At 40.7% G+C, this 22050-nt stretch overlaps 1 protein-coding gene across 1 annotated transcript in view; it reads right to left on the bottom strand.

Moving 5' to 3' along the window:
• DCN (decorin) overlaps positions 1 to 17879 on the bottom strand; it is a 40209-nt gene extending 22330 nt beyond the window's left edge. Inside the window, exons 1-2 of the mRNA XM_052774596.1 lie at positions 17671 to 17879; positions 13359 to 13591 (exon numbers count right to left, since the gene is read on the bottom strand). Of these exons, the coding sequence (XP_052630556.1) occupies positions 13359 to 13563 (205 nt within the window). The 5' untranslated portion in view covers positions 13564 to 13591; positions 17671 to 17879. The remainder of the gene's footprint in view (positions 1 to 13358; positions 13592 to 17670) is intronic.
• Positions 17880 to 22050: the final 4171 nt, after the last annotated feature.

Below are 22050 nucleotides of genomic sequence, written 5' to 3'. Positions count from 1 at the left end.
GAAGCTGAAAAATCCTTGACATTAGTCTAAACACTACTGAGCAACAACTGAAAACATCAGTGTTATCAACATTCTTCGCTCTGAACTCAAAACATAGCACTGTACCAGCTACTAGGAAGACAGTTAACTCTATCCCAGCTGAAACCAGGACACCTATCTCATGTATATTCTGTATGCATTTCCTGAAGCTGTTTTAAAAAATGTTTCAGAAAACAGCTATATAAATTATATTTGATTTTTTTCTTCACCTGTATGAGTTTTGAAGAGCAAAGCATAGAGGAGTACAGGATGCACCCCGGGTGCTGGAGAGACATTGCAATATCATTAAGCAGTTTAGGACATCCTCCAGCTGAAAGCTACATTAACTGGAGCTCTCCAGTGGAGGAAGAGTTTATAAACGGGTGGATCTGGACACTGCCTTGTAAAATCAGCAGCTAAGTAATTCAGGACTGAACTGTGTTTGAGGTGTGGACTGGATCCAAGTATTTCACCACTTGTCACATCTACATTGGCTTCAATAGCCATGCTTCGCCTTGCAGGTCCAGGTCTCTCTATAGGTAGATGTATCTCCAGTTAGATACATGTCAGAGGGGCATCGGTGTAGTGCAAACTAGTCCCTGTGCTGGAGAATCCCCACCTGGAGAGCAAACTTCAAACCTTTCTGGTCAGGACAGGTCACTAGACAGCCAGTTCTGATGAATGGGGCAGCCTGAACTAATATGACAGCATGGCAGGATTTGAACTGAATCAAGAAAATCGTAATCCTGCTAGAAGCTGAAATGGCTCTTGGCTCCTGGAACAGAATTTCCGTGTCTGGGAGACCGAGAAGTTTAAAGGGGAACTGTGGGCTGTCCTTACTACTCATTTCTGAGAAACTCAAGTGATGCCCCTACACTTCTGAAGCCCAGTTGTACAGTATGACTGCATGTCCTCCTACAAATGCCTTCCAGTGAAATTTATGTAATACCAACTGAAAGGGGAACTGGTGTTGGAAAGTGCCAATTGAGTCACCTTTCAATCATTTTAGGAACAGTTTACGCAAGTATTCCAGCTCTTGGCTGTGATTTTTTATACCTTAAAGCTTGCTTCTTAAAAAGCCATAGGAAAATCTCTCATAGTAGTCTGACTTTTTATGTGAATAATCAGTGCTACACAGTTTGGTATTCAGTTCCCTGGAAATATTTCAGGCCTCTGGTTCCTAAGATTAACTTATAACTGATTAAAAATTTAGATTCTTCTTCCTTTCCCACCGTATGTTAAATTGAAAATACATATGTCTTTATTTATTTTGGTTGAATAAAACTAAGTCAGTTATTGTTTAAGTTGGTAAATACATTTTTTAAAATTCTACTTTTTCACAAATAAGTAGAAATGGTACAGCTCTACCCTTCCAAAATCCTTGTTTACACTGAAATTCAGAGCCTAAAGATTCTGGAAATATAAGGGAACTAATAAATCAGTCCATGTATCCTTAGTCATAAAGACCATTTCAATTTGCAGTAAAATATTTCTTTGGGAGAAATCATGATTTCTTTATAGAAGCTGAACAGCCATCATTTCCTGCAGCACAGGTCAGATCTGTATTATTCTCTGCAGATTTCTATAAGTAGAAATTTTCTTCTGTTCTACATTATCAACCTGTAGCACTCAACTGTTCCCACCAGTGTACATGTATGTGTGTAAAAATGCATGCATATGAAAACACGTGAAGAACAGAATATGCCATAGAACTACAAAGTGAAAAAAAAAAAAAGTGTCTAAGTAAGCTTGAAATATTTCCTTTTGTTAGTCAGGATCAGCTGAACTTTTATTATCCCTGGCAGAAGTTTTCCTATCTTGGTCTTACACTAGTCACTACACCACAGATTTTTGGAATAACAAACACAATTAAAATCCCTGAAATCCAGCAGAGCTGGATCATCAGCAGATTTCTTTCACGCAGACAACAGGGGCCCAAGGTCACTTTTGGGAGCACAGAAAGGCTCATCTGCAGTCACCTAGAAGATGTTCAGTGGGGAGAGGGTAACAGGACCAGGAATCCCTCCTTAGTGGGAGGATGGAGAAGAAGGTAACTTTGCAGAAATCAGGCTTGTCTCTGTGGGATCCTGTCAATGTGGGGTGTAGTTTTTTTCTCATAAGTTCTTAAGCAAATTACAGTGTCTGGCTGTTTAGCTGGGATTGCCTCACCTCCTGGAGAGGACAGAAGGCTGATGGGTCTGCAGATTTTATGAGACCAGAAATTAGGCAGAGAAGAGCCAAGACTGGTATCATTCAGCCCTTATGCAGTCCCTGAGAGAGCAGCAATCAGTACCTAGCCATCTCCTGTGTATCACTGCACCAGCCCAACTAGCATATGCTGCCATTAAGCCAGCCAAACAGGTGTAGGAGATGTAGCAAGGATTTGGGAATAGTCTGAGGACTAAGGGACGTTAGGGGGTTTGGTATACAAGACAGGCTTTATTACTCTGCAGCTGAGGGAATAACCTGCTGTGATCAAGTGGCCGTGGAATTGTTTCACCCACAAAAGGCGAAGGGTGGCTTCTGAAGCATCCTCACTAAGAAGGGGTTTCAGTCCACTGCTCCAGTTTCTCAGAAGTGAGAGCCACAAGTTAGTCTGCAACTTGGCCCAGAGCCATGTTTCTGCTGAAGCCATACGACTATGCAGAAAAGGAATGCAAGATTTATGGGGCCAGCAAGGGAAGCTAAGCAAATGGGAGTCTGAGTCTGTAGCCCAGAGACGAGGACACTTCCCTGAGAATTGCATCCTTGCAACACTGAGACCACATAGTCAAAATAACAAATATGTGAACAGTACCAATTATAAACAACTTTAACAACACAACAGAGCTTGTGTTTTGATTTTTTTGTTTGGTTTTGGGGGGTGTTTTCATTTTTTTTTTTCCTCCACCTATCCATTTTACAACAAGCAGGGATGGGGTTTTTTCCTCTGAATAATCCTTCCCTTCCCCAGCTGGAGAGAAGGGGCCAAAAGGCAGAGAGACATCTGAACGCTGTAGCTCAGATACATGTGTTATTACATTGCAACACTCACGATTATTATCACAGGGGCCATAAAATGGGGCTCTTTTCAAGACTCCTTCAGTTTCCACAAACAGCTGCTGCCAGCTGAGGAATTTGGGCTGAGCTACATGTAATTCCCAGCCGTGATTCTCTCCCGGCAGAGGCAGCCTCTCCAGCAGCTGCCTGTGCACGCTGCTGTGTGCTCTCCCCTGCTCATCCCACCGACGGGCAGCAGCCCTCCCCGGGGGTCAATACCCTTCGTAATGCCCCGAGTGGACTCTGGGGCAAAGGAGGCGAACAGCAAGCTTACGGGGTCAGGATACTCGGTCACGGAAAATCACAGGACTCAAGAATTGCTCTCTGGAAGGATGGCAAGGACCTTAACATAGCTTTGAATGTTTGGACTTAGACAAGGTCACTGATGCTTTCCCAGGCTATCTGCTTCAGTATTTACTGGAAATTTGTTTTCTATTGTGTGGGATTTGCAAATAGGGGTAGTTTCATTATTTGCATCCTACGATCCATAAAATAAGAAACAATTGTCTTTCTCTACAGAGAAGTATCCACAGACTCCTCTCTCCCATTTTCCAAGTAAAAGTTTGTTCTCCACCTTCCCCTCGCTTGCTGTGAAATCAGCAGTAATAATTTTTTTCTGAGAGATATAAAAAAGCAGTGTCCATTGGAATGCAGGAGACTCTTAAAATACATCTTCTTACAGGTGATTCACAACCATTTGTCAGGCTTTTTTTCTGCTTTTCAGTCTGTAAGACTCATTTTCCATTAAGATCCATTTTGGACTTATTTTTATCACAGATTATTATTTTTGTATACCGCTGACCCTTGCCATAGGAAGGAAGAAGAAAAAGAACTCCATCCCCTGCTGAGGCAGCCTCTTACAAAGGTAGACCTACTGATAAGTTAGTACACTGCATTTTTTTCCAAACATTTACAACATTGCTTCCCAGAACAAAGGGAGGAACACGGAAAAATAGAAACAAATTCACACATTATGATCAAATGCATAATTCTCCATTATGATACTACTAATAATTATAAAGGCCCTAGCAAAGGTTTAAAAATGAATGCATTGCTTTAACTGCTCTTTTCCATCTCCACCCACTCCATGTAGTGAACACATATTTCAAAGTATAACGGATATTGCAAGCTACAGATGTTATGAATTATTTTTCAGTGCTAGTCACATTTTTGGTACAGATAGATTCAGCCTCCTGGCTCCAAAAGCTAATACCTAAGAGTAATGATATATTCTTGAAACTAAAAATCAAGCAACTACTATTTCTGTGTTTTTTCTAACTGACTTTTAATTTCAAATGTCTGGAAGGTATATGCCTTCTCAGGAAGCACTGAAGTATTTTAGAAAGGCAGAAAAATATTCTGAAATAATCATGAGACTTCAGGGATAATCATGAGACTTCAGGGATTAACATATTAAGTTAAAAAAAAATCAAATATTATGAGTTTTCTGAACTCCTAGAATTGCCAGCTTTACGTTTCCCACTGTCATGGTTACAGACGTAAAACATCCCATCAGGGAACAGCAACTGTCCTGTGTGATTCATGCAATCTGCCAGCACCATGTGCATAATGGCTTTAGTCAAAGTGAATGCAATGCAGATGTACTATCTACGAGTATTCATGCATTAAGGTGAAACATTTATTTCTTACAAGCATTTTACAGTAGTCAGAAGAGAGCATTTCAGTGACTCAGAAAAGTGAGCATTATCTAACAGATTACATTTTGAATGATCCTTTGGAGTAATATAATTTAATGTTTGCCTGGTTCGCAGTTTAAGCAGCAGGCAACAGATGAGAATTTAAGGATAGCTCCCTCAATCTTTACTTTGGGATTTACCAGAATTAGCACTAACATAATGTTGTAGCCATAAGGAGTCATTTGGGGGGGATCTTCTCTGGTTTCAAGTAAACTTACCCCTTCCTGTTCTGACCACACGGTCATTGCACAGCCCTAGTTTTATTATGACCTGAGGGCAGAGATATGTTCCTGGTTATTTCTGGTACTTCTAAGCATAACATGGCCAATTTTTATAAATGTTGTAGGATAGTTTTCAATCTACTTTCATGTAAGCAAACAATGGGAGGAGCTGCTGTGACTGTGTCTGGACATAGTGAATAACATTTAAATAAATGTTGGGAGAGAATTTCCTGACTGAATCGGGGAGCCTGCAGACCTGCTAGTTCCCTTTTTCTACTAGATGATGTTGTATATATATCCTTGTAACTCAGATATTTTTGATTAGTTACTTATTTATTTTGTTAGTCATTTAGTGATAGACCTTTCCCTGGTCAGCTGTCACTGTAACAGTCATCTCCAGCCCAGAGGATGTAAACTCTCTGCCACAGAGTGAAAGAATAAAGAAAAGAAAATAAATTTTGCCCCCTAACCCTGAAAACAGTAAGATTTTCATTCAATTCTTAAGTTCCTTCTTCCTTTTTCCTTTCCTGAATCTGAAACTTTCTATACATCTCCTTTTTTAATCATTTCTGTTATAGCTTCCCTTGAAAAAGCAAGATTTTCCCTTTCATGTTCGTACTATCCCTTCTTTTCCTTTTGTTTTCTGGGCTGCTGCTAGTATACAAACTTTATTAGCACTGTTCACCTTTCCTTTCCCATTCTTACTTCCCAGTGGTAAAGGACCGGTACAATCTTCCCAATCTGAAAGTGTGGAAATCAAAGCCGAAGACCTAATTGAACTTACAGAAAGAAATAGCATCAGAGCTACATGATAACAAAACTTTTTAGTCCTGTTTGGCAACTCACACCTTTGCTCCTATGCCTCTGAGGTAGAGATATTCAGCAAAGAGTTTGGTTATTGAACCACTACAAGCACTCTTCTTCCATGTCACCCTAAAACAGGAATTCATTGAGAGCCTGTTTGGTTTCTGAGGCCCACACTGGAGCAGTAGAAGGGAAAACATGCACTCCAGCATAGAAACTGAGGTCGTCCTAGGCTTTCACATTTTCAGTGGTGCAGGAGGTGCAAGCAGAAACTGGTTCTGGGATGACCTATTGCACATTTCTATTGTGCTGATGATGTATTACAGAACCAGACTGTAGCCCCGTTTACACTTGCACATGTTTTAAATTCTGTAGCATTTCTATAAATATTCTGTCCATTTGTTGTTTTGCCATTAAATCCCTAAAGTTGCATGAAATTAAGTGGGCGGAAAATGTTTCTTGTTTTCACTGCTTTTTTAAATGTGAGTATTTATTGCATTCCTTTTCTTATTGAAATTAAAACTGCAAGCATCCTCTCTTTAACAGATTTTTGTAGCAACTCAAAGCACTCCAAACAGATCCCAGGAAACAAACACAAAGCTAGTATGGGATGCTCTCCTGGGTGCCCTCTCACTTAAGAGCATGCATGCAGAGAGCACACAAATTCTTTAAATACTGCTTTTTACCTTTTTCATTCCCTATTGACTGCCTAAGAAGTTTGCAGTAGAGTTGCCTGTATAGCAAATGTAACCCTGCTAACAACAGGGTCATTTGTACAGAGCTGTTCAAGTCCCATAATTGGTCCCATAAGTTGAAAACTGCAACTCAGTACCCTACACCCCTCCAAAAAACCCCACGCGGGCATGGTCCTTGGTCTGAAGGTCCCTTTGTGTCTGTGTTCATTGTTTCCATCTCTTTCCTTGCAGAGAAGCCAATGAGCAAGTTCTACTCCATCTATTTACTTTGCTTTCATAGTATAAAGGACAATAATGTTCTGTGTGAATGAGCCGTTCAATATAATCCAACTGAAGAGACCTAGAATTCCAGCATTTGTCAATATTCTTTGTCAGGGCAGGCATGTAAAGCAGGAGAAATAAGTTTAAAAAAAAATTGTGATGCATTTTGAAGAATATATTCTTAGATTTGAAATTTTGGAAAAGATAAAAGTATATTCAGAAAAATACTTTTTTTTCTGTAACCATATTATCATTTTTTGGCCCACTTCCTCTTAATCACATGACAGATCCAGGACGTGGGTAAAGCAAAATACAGACCAGTGAGTCCAGAGTTGATAACGAGGGAACACTCTCAAATCTGGGTTAGAGAGAGGTGTTTTGAACATCTGCTTAAAACTGGAATCTTTTCTAAATACCATCGTAACCGGACACTGTGAGCAGAATTTCCCTGAGTAGCTGGAGGTTAATATTGGTGGTTCTTTACTGTTATCTTTGATAGCTTCACATAGGACCCAAATTCCTAGGTATCCTTCCTGGTGGCAGTGGGTTCTCAGGGAACATTGGGAAGGAGCCTTTGGTCTCTTTAGCTCTTCCTAAGACTTGGCTGGGAACCTTTCACAGTTGAACAGCACAGGCTTTATGTTGTGAAAACATGGATGGTTTTTAAATAGTTATATGTCTTACCAAGTAATACACCCTCTAAAGGTGTTAAGAACATAATACACATACTATAGATGTCCATAACACTAGTAGGTGTCAGCAGTGATTATTTAAGTTTTAAGCACTGTAATCACCTGCTATGACTTATAACAATTGGCTCACATTTTACTAGCTATCTGTTAGCTATTTATTTGTGCATTGGGAAATTTTAGAAATGAGCCCTTGTCACAGTGCAAACCAGAAAACAGTCACTTCTTGTATCACTTGGACTTGGCAGTCAGGATTTCTATTCCTGCCACTAGGCTTTCTTAAATGGCATTTCCTTGTCTGAAGAAAGCAAACAAATCTAAAAAAAAAAAAGGAAAGAAAAAAAAGAAAAACAAACAAACAAACAAACAAAAAGAAAACATACAGAGTTGGTAACTGTTACCTTGGAGTAAGCAGCTAATAAAGAAGGGATGTATTTAGAGTGGATTAATTTTCGCCTAGAATCATGTTTATCAACTGGAACTGGAACTGGAGCACTACAAAAAGGCCTGTCTTTTACTGTTACACTGGCAAAAACTAATGACTTTTTGTTGATATAAAGCAGTCTGCATCCAGGCAAAAATATTTTTTTTCTTGACAACTTTTCAAGAGTGTTTTCTAATTATTGGGTTCTTGACTTAATAATTTTTCAGGATGTATTGAGTACAGGGCTTTAATTCATGCTTTCTTTAACTTCCAAGGCATCCCCAAAAAATTTATCTAAGCTGAATATATACAAAAATTTTAATAACCCATGGCAAATTTATTACAAAATAATGCTGGTAACCTGAGTTTATTTTTTCCATGTTTTAATTCCATCATACATACATTAATCTGAAAGGAAGTTGTATAGCCTCGAGGGGTCATTGAGGCCCTGTGTTGGCAGTTTAATTCTCCAAGAGTGAGGTATCCTTTCTGTCACAGACATCCACCTTAGACTGGATGAACTTCCCCATGGGGCAGCTGCCTAACTCTCCCCATGGCTGTGAAAGGAGCCCAGATGACTCTTAGACAGCTAACATCACCTGAGGTGACTCCTATATTACAGATAATACCTGTAATATTTCATATAGATCCTGCAGTCTGATCTCCAACATGTTAGAGTATTACAGTTCACCCAGATAGCATATGAAAAGCCCAATGACTTTTGTCTGATGACAGTGTAAGTTACGTTTGGCTAAAGAGTGTTGTCCAAAAAGGCATTTAGTCTTCAGTTTTAAGGCCATGGTATTGTGATGCAGGAGCTACTCTCAGTATAAGAGACAATATACTTTCCAGATTTCATGGTTCCATTTTTATTGATAATATTTTTGTTAAATGATCCAGTTCCTTGAAGTCAGGGGATTTCATGAGAGCCTCGGCTTCTATTAAACGTAAAAGGAATAAGTCTCTAGTCCTTATTGTTAGAAGGAAAAAGATGCATAGAACATGCAATAACTTGTCCTAAAGGCTCAGCAATTACAATGTAAATTAACAAAAACTTTTTTATTTAAAAATTAAATTTGTTAATGTCTGACCGTTTAAGGATTCATGCTTTCTCTTATTACATCTTTAGAAACCTGCAAGGTTTTGAGCTAAACATTTAGCTTTAAAAATTACGTTTTTGAAATGTTGGTAAACATTCAAATAGTGGCAGGGATTCTAAAGCTAAGTACACAATAGTAAGTAATCCTATCTGTTTTCTTGAACTCATAAAATGACTGAGACTGATCACTAATGAGGTGCGTATTATTTTTGTTTAAAAAGATATTATGCTGACAATAGAAGTTCAAATCCAGGTATATCCCAAAGGAGATAATTTCCTTTATGGTGGGAGATGAGGTTCCCAAAAGGAGTCATGATCAGAAAATGGGTGTTCAGATCTTTCTGGAAGATTTTATACAGTGAGATAAATCATCTTTTGTCAACAAATAGATTAGCTGTTGTCACATTACCATGGTTCAGGTGTTGAAGAGCCATCAGTTAATACAGTTTAGATACTGTATGTGTTTAGATAAACTGCCTCATGTTACCAGATCCCTGGAATAGTCTTTTACATATCTGTGAGCTTTTCACCCACTGACCTCAAAGTGCTTTTCAAACACACACTCCGACACCCATGCCGAGCTTTAATATACCCTTCTTTACAGCTGGAGAAACCCTGCATTTCTGAGCTGTGAGTGAAATTCCAGTTTAAGCTGTAACACTGCTTGAACCTTGATTACTGACATCCATCTCTCGCACACCTTTTGGAGACCACAAAGCCTCCATGGATGCTCATGGCAAGAGGGCTGGAGGGACACCCCTACGTCCTGTGAAGTCTCCAAGGAAGGCGATCTCATTGCATCCCGCAGAACACGGACACCGCTCACTTCGTAAGGGGCTGCCAGACATTTCTGAAGGTGAAATAAAGCTCTGACGACCACCTCTGAACGCGCTTATGGAGCATTCTGCATCCGCTGCAGGGCTGAGTAATCACACGTGTCCTCCTGCCTACCAGGGCGCTCTGGGAGGAACCTTTTCTTGAGACTCCCTTTGGGAGGATGAGACTTTAAGCGGAATGATTAATCCTTGCTAGGGATTTTACGAGGCATGTTTGCCTGGCCAGCGGACTGCACATCTTCCCTGTATTTATTATTTTAAAACACGAAGAGCTGCCTCTGACCAGCTATATCAGCTACTCCCCACCTGTAGTGCGTGCTAATAAGGAAGGTGTTTGTGATTTCTATGGAAAGTCTGGCTATAGCATAGTAATGCCTTATACTGAGGCATGATTAAAAAGTGGTGGCTCCCTGTGGCTCCCTTTTAGTAACAGGAGGCAGATTCAGAAAGGCAGCGCTTTTATAATGATACTGCGGTGGCTTTCCTTGATGAGAACCTTGAGCCGGTTGCACAAAGGTAATACATCTCATATAAGGTAGGCATATGGGGCTCTGCTCTCGATCTGTCAGTAAGAGCAGCTCGGAGAGAATTCTTCTTCGGGGTGTGAGAAGACGGCGTTCTCCTTCCTGCTAACTCAGCTCTTGGCTTGGAGGCAAAATAAATTAATTTGGAGGTATGTTCTTAGGAAGATGTGACTGAAGCTTAAAAGTACAGGAATGCAAAAATTCAGCTGACAAGAGTGTAATTGGACCACTGGGCATTTTTTTTACTGTTTTGATTGAATTTGGGTTTTATTTTTTTTTTATTATTCCCATCCAGTGCTCATGAGACAAGGGGCCAACCTGATCTTTGGACCCTGGTTGTGATAGTTCTCCTGTGGTTTATTCACTAACTCTGTGTCAGATAGCTGTTTTTTTTCCTTACGAAGCCAGAGTTTACAAATAGCAAATGCCCCTTTGGGCACAAAAAAGAAGCATTCTGAGGAAGAGGACGCCTCTCCCTAAGAAGCCCTCCTTCCATGGCAGAGAGCGAGTGGCAGAAAGATCCCGATCCAGATTTCAGCTTTCCTTTGTGGGACTTAATTTAGTAAGCTCTTAATATATCCCTGGGACGAGTCTTGTTATTGCCTGCAGTTTTTCTTCAGTTAGCGCCCATGGGACTAGATGACTAAATTTGATAATTTGGAGGGAGGGAGGTAGCTAATTTGGTTGGGTCGGAAACGCCCGGAGCCGAACGGCGAGGCGGGCGAGGAGCGGTGGTTAGCGGGGAGGTGGAACGGTCGTCGCTGGTTTCATGGTTCCTGCGTGCACGTTGCCTTCCCCATCGCCGTGCCCCGAGCGCCCGTCGTCCCACAGCCCAGCGGCGCGCTAGGTCGTCCTGGCACGACCTCCATAGTTTGCAACAAAATTTCGAGCTCTCGGGGCCAACTCCACAACAAAATTTCGAGCTCTCGGGGCCAACTCCACAACAAAATTTCGAGCTCTCGGGGCCAACTCCCGGCTTCCCTCAAGTCAGTAGGCAAATCTGACCGAGTCCGAGTCCGAGCCACAGGGAAACGGGCTCGAGGCCAGAAGAAGCGAGCGGACGGCAGGTTTGCCTGCGAGCACGCAGCCGGCCTGGCCCCACTCGCCGCAGCGGCCATGGGACCTGCGGCCTGGTGGGCCTCCGACTCGGGCCTTGACCGACACGCGACGAGGATGGATGAAACTTCATGCCAGCGCTGGGGAACTCTGAGGGATTATTACTTCCTTGAGCTCTGCCAGGGGAATATTATTCATTTTCCAGGGCTGCGTATTTTAAGCCTGGGGAGTTCTCTCTCCCTCCGGGCCCAGAGGCTGGATGTTATCAGCCCAGCTGCTTCCAAATCTTTTCGGTGCAGTATCTGCAGCATGCGGGCTTAAACCCAGCTCAGAATGTATCTCCTTATCACCCCTCTCCAAATTACCTGGGAAACACAGACCTGGGGCCTTAATTGCTGTATTTCTGAGTCTCCTGGTCAGGATGGGACTCTATTAACCCAGGAGCAACTGTAGTGCAACCCTTTGGAAACCACGTGTGTGTGGAGGAGAACTGAACGAACATGGGAGCAAGTGCAGCAACAAAGGGTCCCTGTGTGAATATCTCTACTTTTTTACCCAGTGAAAGCTCCTTACGTTCTGCAGAATTGAAGCAGACTGGGGACAAGTTCCCAAAATAACTTGAATTCCATCAGCATTAGCCAGTGTAACAACAATAAAACCTAAGACCTTCATGGCATGTGGGGCAACCTCCTCCCCACTTCCCACCCCATGTTTGCTATTATATGGCACCGAAATGGTAAAAAAAAAAAGAAAATATCTTTCAACAGGGACAGTACTGTGAAAGCTTTATGAATGCATGGCTACGTTAGTCCGTGCTCATTTGTGCAACTTGGCTTGCATTGTTCACTGGGCCTTTGCCAAACATATCTGTTGCGTAATTATGTGGCTTGCTTTAATAAATTCACAGAAGTTTCTAGGGATGTAACTAATGTTCCCCCCCTCCTTTCCGTAATTACACGACACTCACCACAATGAGACCCAGGTCCTAATTGGTGGATTTGTGCCATGATTTACAGTAATTATCAAAGCCAATGTTATACCATAGGAAAAGAGAAACACCCAGCTATACATTTAAACAGCTGAAAGAATACTTTTAAAAAAAAAAACAAAACAACTCTGTAAAATCATAAGAGAAGTTATTTGTCTGTCCACTGAATAAATTGCCTAATTTCCTTGTGAGCAAAACCAACTTTAATTGATTTTCTGCACTGCACACTGGCTTAGACTGAATAATACTGGCTTAAACCAAGAGCAGTCTCACTGAAGTCAACTTCATTACTTAAGATTTCTGCATGGGAAAGTCAAATACAGCGATGGCAGGCATGGCTTCACATCCTGCTGGTCTGACTGTGCAGACAAGCCCTTGTACGTGAGGGAGTAAGGGGAGTTTGTGAGAAAGGTTCTCATGGTTTCAGCTTGAACAGTGTCTAAGAAAGATATTTAATAAGGAGCTCCAAAATGTGTTCATTGTTTTGGAGTGTTTCCAAGCTCTTTCCTCCAAAGAGCTGGTTCCAGCATATATGATTCAGGGTTGGTTATTCCATGCTCATGTATTCCAATGGAAATGGGATGATTTCTATGTTGAGGTACTAGACAGTATGATTAAGGGTGTTGGAGCTTGGACCATGCAATTTAGAACCTTTTAAAATGTTTCCATCCCCACATCTGACCTCACTGAATTTATTTAATATACATTTGAAGGAATAGCCTTGAAAAGTTACTTTCTCTGCAACAGAAATCTGTGGTCTTTCAAAGAACAAATGAAATGTACATACACAAAATACACATTAAAAAATCAAACATTCTTCGTGGTCACAACAAATGTCCGTCTTGTCAGGGCTTTATGGCCTACTCCATATAGTACATTCTAGTTAACAGCAGCTGTAGCATATTTCTTTGACAAAAAAACCCGTTGCGGAGCAGCCTCACCATCTCAGCTGCAAACCCGTGGCTAGAATGTAAGTATATACCCTATGAAGATACTCTTGGGCTTACCTAGGTCAGAGCACTGCACCACGCGAAGATGGCATTGGCAGCGGAAGGGGCACACTGGTCCAAATCCAGATATGACGGGATCGTCCGTTGGAGCCATATCGGCCGACCCTTCATCCTCCAGCATAAAGTCAAAGAGGCCCTGCTGGTGGAACGGCTTGGCCAAGCATGCTGGCAGCAGCAGGACGAAGAGAAGAGCCAGCCTCATGGTTTAGTTCATCGACTCCGGGCAGAACCTAGGGATCAAAGCAGGAGATTTACAACAAAAGTATCAGTTTCCCATAGCTGCACAGTTCCTGCTGAAGGAGGTCCAGCATATCCACCAATTGCATAACTGTTCCTTTCCATAAATGAAAATGAATTGTGAAAATAGGACAGTTATGTGATAGGAGTCTGGTAACTGCTTGTCAATAGCAGTTGTTTTTTTTTTAACAGAGCAGTTTAAAGGCAACTGTAAACACATCTGTTTGCATATTTAGAGTAATATTTATTAGGAACAGGCAGCACTGTCAACTTTGTTATGCAAAACAGTCAAAACAATAAGCCACATTTTCCATGTGTCTGTTTTCTGCCAAAATAACAGTCTATTTGATTTCATTAGCATTTGTTTCATAGCAATGAGTTTGTCCCCTGGGGATGAACCTGAGGTTCCCAAACTGACTGTAATGCAGTATTTCATGTCTTGAGAAATATTTTTTTAAAGTGCCAGCTTGCTGTGTGTTTTAAATTATAGCCTAGTAAAACTGACTGAGAAAGAGTAGGATCTAGTGACAGGGTGGAGAGAGAGGGGAAGATCTTTAGTTGTTTAAATGAGCTATACTTCTTTCCTGGTTTAAACACCACAATAAAATGGAATACAATGTTGTGTTATACTGGACGTTCTTGGCTTTCTTTCCAAAGTTTTGGCTAGGGATTTTTACGATATAAACAATGCACCCTGAAAATCCTCTGCTTTGCACTGCATAAGCATTTGAATTGATGCTTGTGGTACTGTCAGCACACTTTGTAATGGGACTTCAGGGCCTCATTCTGCAGACTTTCATGCTCAGGAGTAACTTTACACAAATACGTATTGCCATAGATATTAACAAGGAAAACTGCTTAAATACGTGTTCTCAGGACCTAGGCCTAAATGCATTTCAACACACCGTACGTTGTGCTACCTGTGTTGTTGTGTGCTAAGGAGAAATTACAAAACAGCTGTTTGCAGGTTTTGTATCATGGCTGTATGGATTAGCTAATTTTCTGAAAATTAATTTCTTTTACTATTTATATTATATGAGGAAGTTTATCTTTTACAAACCTTCATGGATCTAAAAACAACCCACAAAAAAATATAAAGAAACCTGCCTTCAAGTTGCCAAGTGACAGAAAGGCAAACTTGTCATTTATTTAGGAGATTTTTCTTAAAATGGATGGCATAGTCCTGAATACAGATGTTCTTTGTAACGAAAGCAAAAATGTCCACTTGCTTCTTCAGGTCAATAACTTCCAAAATGTCTTGTCTGGGCGCTAGCTGGGATTAATTTTTTCTAGTAGAAATTATCTAACAGTTAGGGGCGTGGTATAGCATTTCTCAGCTCCATATTGACTAATGGAAAGATAAAACAACTGGGGGAGAGGCAGAGGAGGAGGACTGTCTCCCTCTCTACATTGACATATGGAACCTACCAGGTAGATGGCTAACACGGGCAGCTGATGTTAGGTGAGAGTGCTATACTGAGGCCTCTCTTTCTCGAATACCACATCCAGGTACTCTAACAGGAGTGGTTAGTATAAAAAAAAGCTAAATAAATAAAAAACTCAGGCCTGGAATTAGATACAATCTGTATGGTGCCTGGGTTCAGTTTCCTTTATTAATGTCTACCTACACATGCCAATAATGCAAGCCTGCAGAAACCTTTAGGGCTCAGTCGTGAGAGGATGATAGGATTTTTTACCTTATAAAATAGGCTAGTGTTTTAAAATCATTTCTGTCATCTCCCTAACAGGAAGACAGGTATCTAACATCTTCAGATGTCCCGAAGACTTCAAAGTGACTTCACATGGAGTAAACCACCGTTTCTGTTGCCTCTCTAAGAGACCTAGCTGGTTTCTTCATTGGACCCAAAGGTATTTCCTATTCCTGGAGCTGACATATTACCTACTGCATGCACTGAGGGGTTTCGCAGACCCCACGAGGCTCAGAGCGTTTTAGCATGGCCTGTTAGCCCAACTCGGTGCTGTGCAAACTTGTGCCATGTAGCAGGGGCAGGCTGTGTCCCTGTGTGGGCCATCCTCCTGCGCTCCCTCCTGCCCTGGCCCCCCCCGACACTGGGGCTGTGTCCCTTCCCCAGCAACACCCCCATGATGCATGCAGAGTACACACGGACACGTAAGGATGTCACAGCAAAGTGGTGTTAATACCCAGTGGTGAGGTCTTACCAGGGTTTAATCTAAACCAAGATTTGTGAAATAATCATTATTACGTATGAATTATTGTAAAATAACAATGCAATTTATTAATAGTCTGCAATGGGAAGACAAATTTGCTAAATCATCACCATTCATTGTAATAAGCTGCCTTGTGAAAATGATCAATAAAACATTACCCCAGTACAAAGTATTTTTCAGAATGTACGTTAACATCAACACTGGGAATGCTGCACACCAATCCTGGCATGGCACTGGCAGTCAGTACTTTTTAAAGAGCTTCCCCAGCTCTTTTTTACATATTCGTATATTTTAAAAATATTTTTAAATATTTAAAACTGCTTGTATTCCCCCCCAGGGTCACTGCTGAAGCACCGTCCATCCCAAGAATGCACAATCAGGATCTTATCCTGGAGTTAAATTACCACCCCTCAAAACAAACCCCTCAAAACAATGCAAAGGCACTTTGGAAGTGTCTTCACACTTTACTTCTTTTTCACACTAATATTGATGACTTCACTTATCTGAGTTAAACCCTGTAGCAGGCCTTTTCCTTTGGTCCCTGTTTTGTCAAAACTATAATAAAATCAGTAAGAGTTGTGTATAAAGGAAAACTGTAGGACGACAAAGGATATCAAGGATATAATCTGAGGACACAGCAGAGAAAATAGCAGACACAAGCTACATATTAATCAGGAAATAGGAATAGATATGTGTCTGTGTATCTTTATTCATATACATATTCATACTGAAGGCACACATATCTGTTCCTATTGTTTGCATGTGTAAATGAACATAAACAGTTAGAGAAAAAAATATACACAAAACTGTACTAGTAAGAAATGTTTACATTTCACTTACCAAAAGAAACAGAGAGGGGGAAAAAACCTGAATTCTTAAAGGTCTGTGACAAAATATTTATGTCTGCAGGACATAACTGTTTAAATTTGCTTTAATTATGTGTTTACAGTGAGGAAGACTTTTCCACAAACAGAGGAAACTATACCATAGACTTGGCCACATTTCAGTTTAAAATACCACTGGAAATATGCTTCATCAGTTCACGTCACCACTGTATTGGTGGTCTTCTTGTCAGTTTACCTTAATATTAAGTTTTAAATATTTGTTCACTTACTGTCAGAAACCTCTCAAAACGCCACAAAAGACAAGTTAAACAATATGTGCAGTTTCAAAAAAAATCTCCTACATTATATGTTTTACCCATTTTGTGTAATAAAGTCTAGATGTGCAAACATAGGAGCTGGAAGTTTTACAGAGATTAAAACTCTGTTAACAGGAGTTTCAACTCCAGGCATTTTCTTTTCTACTATTTAATTCATAGGAACCTTCTTTAAATGTGAGTCCCTTGTTTGTACACTGTAACGTAGCACTTTCTAACATTACAAAGGCATACACTGAGCCCGTTTAACTAACTACTGCGGGTTTTTTGCTCTGAAATTGAAATTATATTCATTAATGTTTGGAAAAGATATGAAGAAATCCGAATGAAAAAGAAATCACAGAGTGCAGTTTAAAACAGAAATGTAAGAACTCACGCATTTTCTACACTCACTACATCACCGATTCTAAACACTGGATTGCAAACAGAGAATATACTGCTGCAAAAGTTTACAGTAAGGAAAAAGAAAGGACTATAGCAGTGCTTACACAAATCAAAACAAGAGACAGAACAGTCAAATAAACAGTAGGAAATCTGCACAGTCCTTGAGAATGCATTCTCATGTTCCCAAGAAACAAAAGTGCTGGATACAAAACTTAACATTGCTAAACATTTAGTAGGATTTTTTCCTTGCTTCTCTTAAAATTCAACTAGTTCTTGCCGTAGACTTGCCTGAAGTTTTATTAGTGCAGCATAGTTCAGGAGAATTACTGAAAACCGTACCTTTTAATCCAGGGATTTGCAACAGGAGCTCTCAAAGCTGAGATGTAATTAAACTAAATATTCAACCCAGGCAAAAGGCTTTGCAGGTGTGGAAAGGAGGAGGGGGTAAGTTCAGCTCAGTGACTGTCACTTGGTGGAAAACCCTCCTGCTTCTATTCCATAGCACAGTTAAAAAATAAGGTTTCTCTCAATGAACACAATCCAGGCTGACACCCACATTAGATCATATGGTAATGATATGTCTCCTGTATTGTAGCCAGAAACTTTATCAGCTCTTTTGCTTTCTTTTCCTCCTTTTTCTTTTTCATTTGCTTTATTTCTTTTTCATCTGTTTAGAATCCCAAACTACTTGTACACTATAAGACAGATGCTTAGCTGTAATTCATCTTACTTATTTTATTTATGTCCCTACAACATATATTTAGGAAAGTTTTCTTGGTTTTAACTATGTTTTTTTTTTTCTGACTCATTACTGAGAAGACTGTTTGGCTGTTCCTCTTGTTTATAGTATTTGTAATTCAAGGAAATAATATAAAATTAATCTTGGAGTTAGTCAAAGTGGAGATTAATATCAGAAGAAAGGGGTAGCTTTAGGTAAAACTATTTAAACAGATATCAACCTGCCTTTGCTTATGCTATAATCATTGTCATACCAAGTAGTATATAGTGTAATATACTATTATCCTGTCTAATAATAGAGTTTTTATGTATTTCTTCAAACTACAGCATGTTTTTTGATATATATGAAAATCATGTTTTCATTAGTAGAACGATTCTAACATTTGTGGTTAGAACTGCTTTATATAAACTTTGCTTTTTTTTACTGCTTTCTCACCAGGACAGCAAAGCAGAGGGGAAATTAGCTTTAACTGTTTTTTGGGGGTGGGTTCTTTTGGTTTTTTGGTTTTTTTAAGAAGCAGTGGAGATTTTCTAAAGCATGAAAGGAAAAATGTATCTGACTCATTGTTCAGATTTATATTTTATTTTAGTAATTTCTGTTTTGACGCAAATATCAGTGGAAGCTAAAATGCAGTTACTCTATTCCTGCGCAATTTTTGAAGTCTAGCAAACTGAAAGGAGAGCAAATACAATAATTACTATTTATTTAGTAATCCAAACACATTGTGAACATGTGTAGCTTCCCTGTGCTGTTAGCTGTCCTATCTAAATACTGGAGGCTTGTGTCTCTGTGTTTTGACTTGTATCCTTTTATTTCTGCCCCTAGGCTAAGACCAGGTGCAAATCTGAAATTAAAGCCTGTAAAATGTGACATGATGTTTAGAATGTGACATGGATTTTTTAGAAACACAATAAACTCTCGAAATTTTAGCTATTCTCTTCATTAATTTCAAGAAGAGCCATTAAAACAGCTCTTATAATTGTTCTCCTTTGGTGGAAGAAAACATGGTAGAATAATTGCTGGGTTTGGTCAGTGTAGCACAAAGGTGTAATCAGACATCTTGCATTACAGCTTCTTTATATAGTTCACTCTAAAAGTCAAGGATCATTTATTCGCCCCTAGTCCTTGAGCTGACTTCTTTCCCCTGCCTCTCCACTGGGTTCAAGACTGCTAATGATTTTTGTTATGACATTTTTCTACATATGATTAGTGGTGTTCCAAGCTTTCATGCTTACAACAAAGCCTTATCTTTGTCCAGAAGTGTCACCATGAGGCTTGCTGAAATCTTGGCTGCATCTTAGTAATGTCAGTTATTTGAACCTTGGTCACCGGCTGCATCTGGTGTTTAAAAACATTTCAGAGCAAGATTTTGATGAGGAACAGGTCAGGGTAAACTTGTTGTCAGTTTGCTTCACAAAAGCCATTCATATCCTTTCCCAGTAAAATCGTAATACATTTGTTCTGATATCTGTTAGCGGGTTGAAAGGTGCTATAATTTAATAGCTCAGTCATCTCTTTGGAGGCACAGGAGGGCATGGAGGGCCACCTCTTCTTCTTTGTCTTAGGCATTAGGGCGAGTCAAACAAAACCACGATCAAGGTGGGAACAGGTGGAGCACTGGGTGCCTGCTGGGTGTACTGGGCTCCCACTCTGCCTGCAGAGGACCTGCTCTTCTCTGTCGTAAAGTCCAGCCAAAGAAGCTCAGAGGGGAAAAGATGTTACCACCCTTAGGAATTATGAAAACACTTGCACTGCCTGTCAATACCCAGAGGTCGAAGGGGTATGTGTCAGGTGTCTAAGCCCTCCTGAAATGCAAAGTGGAGTATATGGAGGACCGAGCAACTGAATGGGAGAGGACTTGGGTCATTGAATATTGGTGCAGTACACTGTTCATTGTTTTGTGTCATTTGTGTGCTTTTATGGGAATGTGGGATCCTTTCTGATACAAGTATTCCTTTAACCCCACTCTTTGCCCCCTGCTATGTCACTCAGAAGATAAACAACTTTTTTAAAAAAACAACCCAACAACAATATTAAGTCATTATGTAATTTTAAGGCCCGTGACCGCACACAGGGCCTAGCATCGATAAGCTCTCCTTCCCAGTCTGACCTACTTTGACTACAGCTCAGTCAATATAAAAAAATCATGTTTAGAAAAACTTGGTTTCTATATGATTTTATTACTCCAATTTAACAAACTTATAGGGCTACATGCTGCTCCAAATACTGATTTCCAGAAAGTTACAGGCAACTGCATGTTAATGTTATTTATATAACAGTCTTTTTATTAAATTTTGATGGATAGCATCTGCTTCGTTTGCTCACAGCTCATTTTGTGGACCTTTCAAAGGGCAGTGGTGGGAGAGAAGACAGGAAGCCTGCCTGCTGTTGACTGCTTTGCCTGGGTCCGGTGGAAATCTCTGCAGGAAGGAGCTGAGCGGCTGCCCAGTAAGGAGCAAAATACCCTGGGGGAAGAGCTCCTGGGGCTGGGCTGGGCGAGAGGCACGTCCAGCAGGCACCCAGCGCTGCCAGCACAGGTTGCAGACTCCTCAGAAGAACGGGGAGCAGACATAATCTGCCCCTGGGGGTGGAAAGAAAGGCTTTTTTTGGGGGGGGGAGCCTGGGAAAAAAAAAAAAAAGCGTAGCGTTTATTGCCATCCAGAATGTTACTGGAATAAAACCAAAGCAGGAGGACAGGATCTGTCCTGCAGAAACATGGTGGCCTGGAGTTTCAGGTTCTTCCTCATTCTAAGTTTCCACTACAGAAAAAGGCATTTTTTTCTTGAGCTGCCTTCTAATAGATCCCAGCTTTGATGATCAAAGACTGGTTAGCGTTGTTGTGGTTGTTGTGGTAAGGAAGAGAGGCAGGCAAATCCGCCTCAAAGTCCTCACGAACCAGCTAGGTAAGTGCCAGTCCCCATCAGGAAGGGATGAAACCAGATCCCCTGTTTGGCTGCCTCTCGGGGGCCCTTTCCACCTCCTGGGCTTTACTGGCTCCCTAGCACGGCATCCTCCACATTCTCTAATACACTGCTGCCTGTCTCTCCTCTCCTTTCTACACTATGCATAATAATTTCTTCCAATCACCTGTAGTAAGCTGTTCTTTACCATAGCAATGGAGTTCCTTTACTAAAAATGTGAGTAAATATTGACCCGAGCTTAGTAAACATTGATCCAGGTAAATATTGACCCAGGCACAGCCGGACAAGCTAGCTAAAGAGACAGAAGTGTAATTTCTGGATATTCTGAGTATCAAAGTTTCCTTCAGTGCTCTGTGACCTCAGAAAAGATAGTCCTCAACTTCTTGACATTTCTACAGATCAAAAGGGCCAATGTATCAGAATTGGGACATGTGCTACCAGTAGCATTATTTTTCAGCAGCTGTGAAAGCGCGTCTTGTATAACTGTTTGAACAAAATGCAACCAAACTTCCAAAGAGAGAGCCTTATCTCTGGAGTAATAGTTTCTTCCATCACTGTCTGTCTGCCCTTCTCTCCCCTTCCCACTCTGCAAGAACACGTACTGCGTACCCCTCACGTCATCTCCCTGCGCTCTTCTGAAGGGAGTCCGTGGGATCTACAGGTCACTCTAGGACACAAATTCAAATTGTCCTCAGCGGAAGTATCCGACATGTGATCATGTCCTTTCCTTTGGTCTCTTCTTTGGAGAGGCTAATCTGTTCCTGTCCTCGGCATTGGCTTTCCTTTCCGTTGGCATTTCTATTCTCTCCTGAATCAAACCGTTTTGTCCAGGTGCATCCAGCAGCTGCAGGAGCTAACCACCTATCAGTGTAGCCTTACTACTCACTATGATTTCAAATGCTCTGAACTTAACTTCCACCTTTGAGGAGGAAGCCTGTCCTAACTATTGCTCACAGTTTTGTAGTGTAGACGTACATTTTGAGATCACTGTTATCTCTCTTGCTCAAAAATGCAGCAAATAGGTAAAACTAGACTTTGTATGAGTCTTTGCAGCTCCTA

Source organism: Harpia harpyja, chromosome 23, assembly GCF_026419915.1.
Source record: "Harpia harpyja isolate bHarHar1 chromosome 23, bHarHar1 primary haplotype, whole genome shotgun sequence".
Classification (NCBI taxonomy): Eukaryota; Metazoa; Chordata; class Aves; order Accipitriformes; family Accipitridae; genus Harpia; species Harpia harpyja.
The sequence above is the reverse complement of the archived record's forward strand: the minus strand, read 5'-3'. Positions and strand labels throughout refer to the sequence as shown.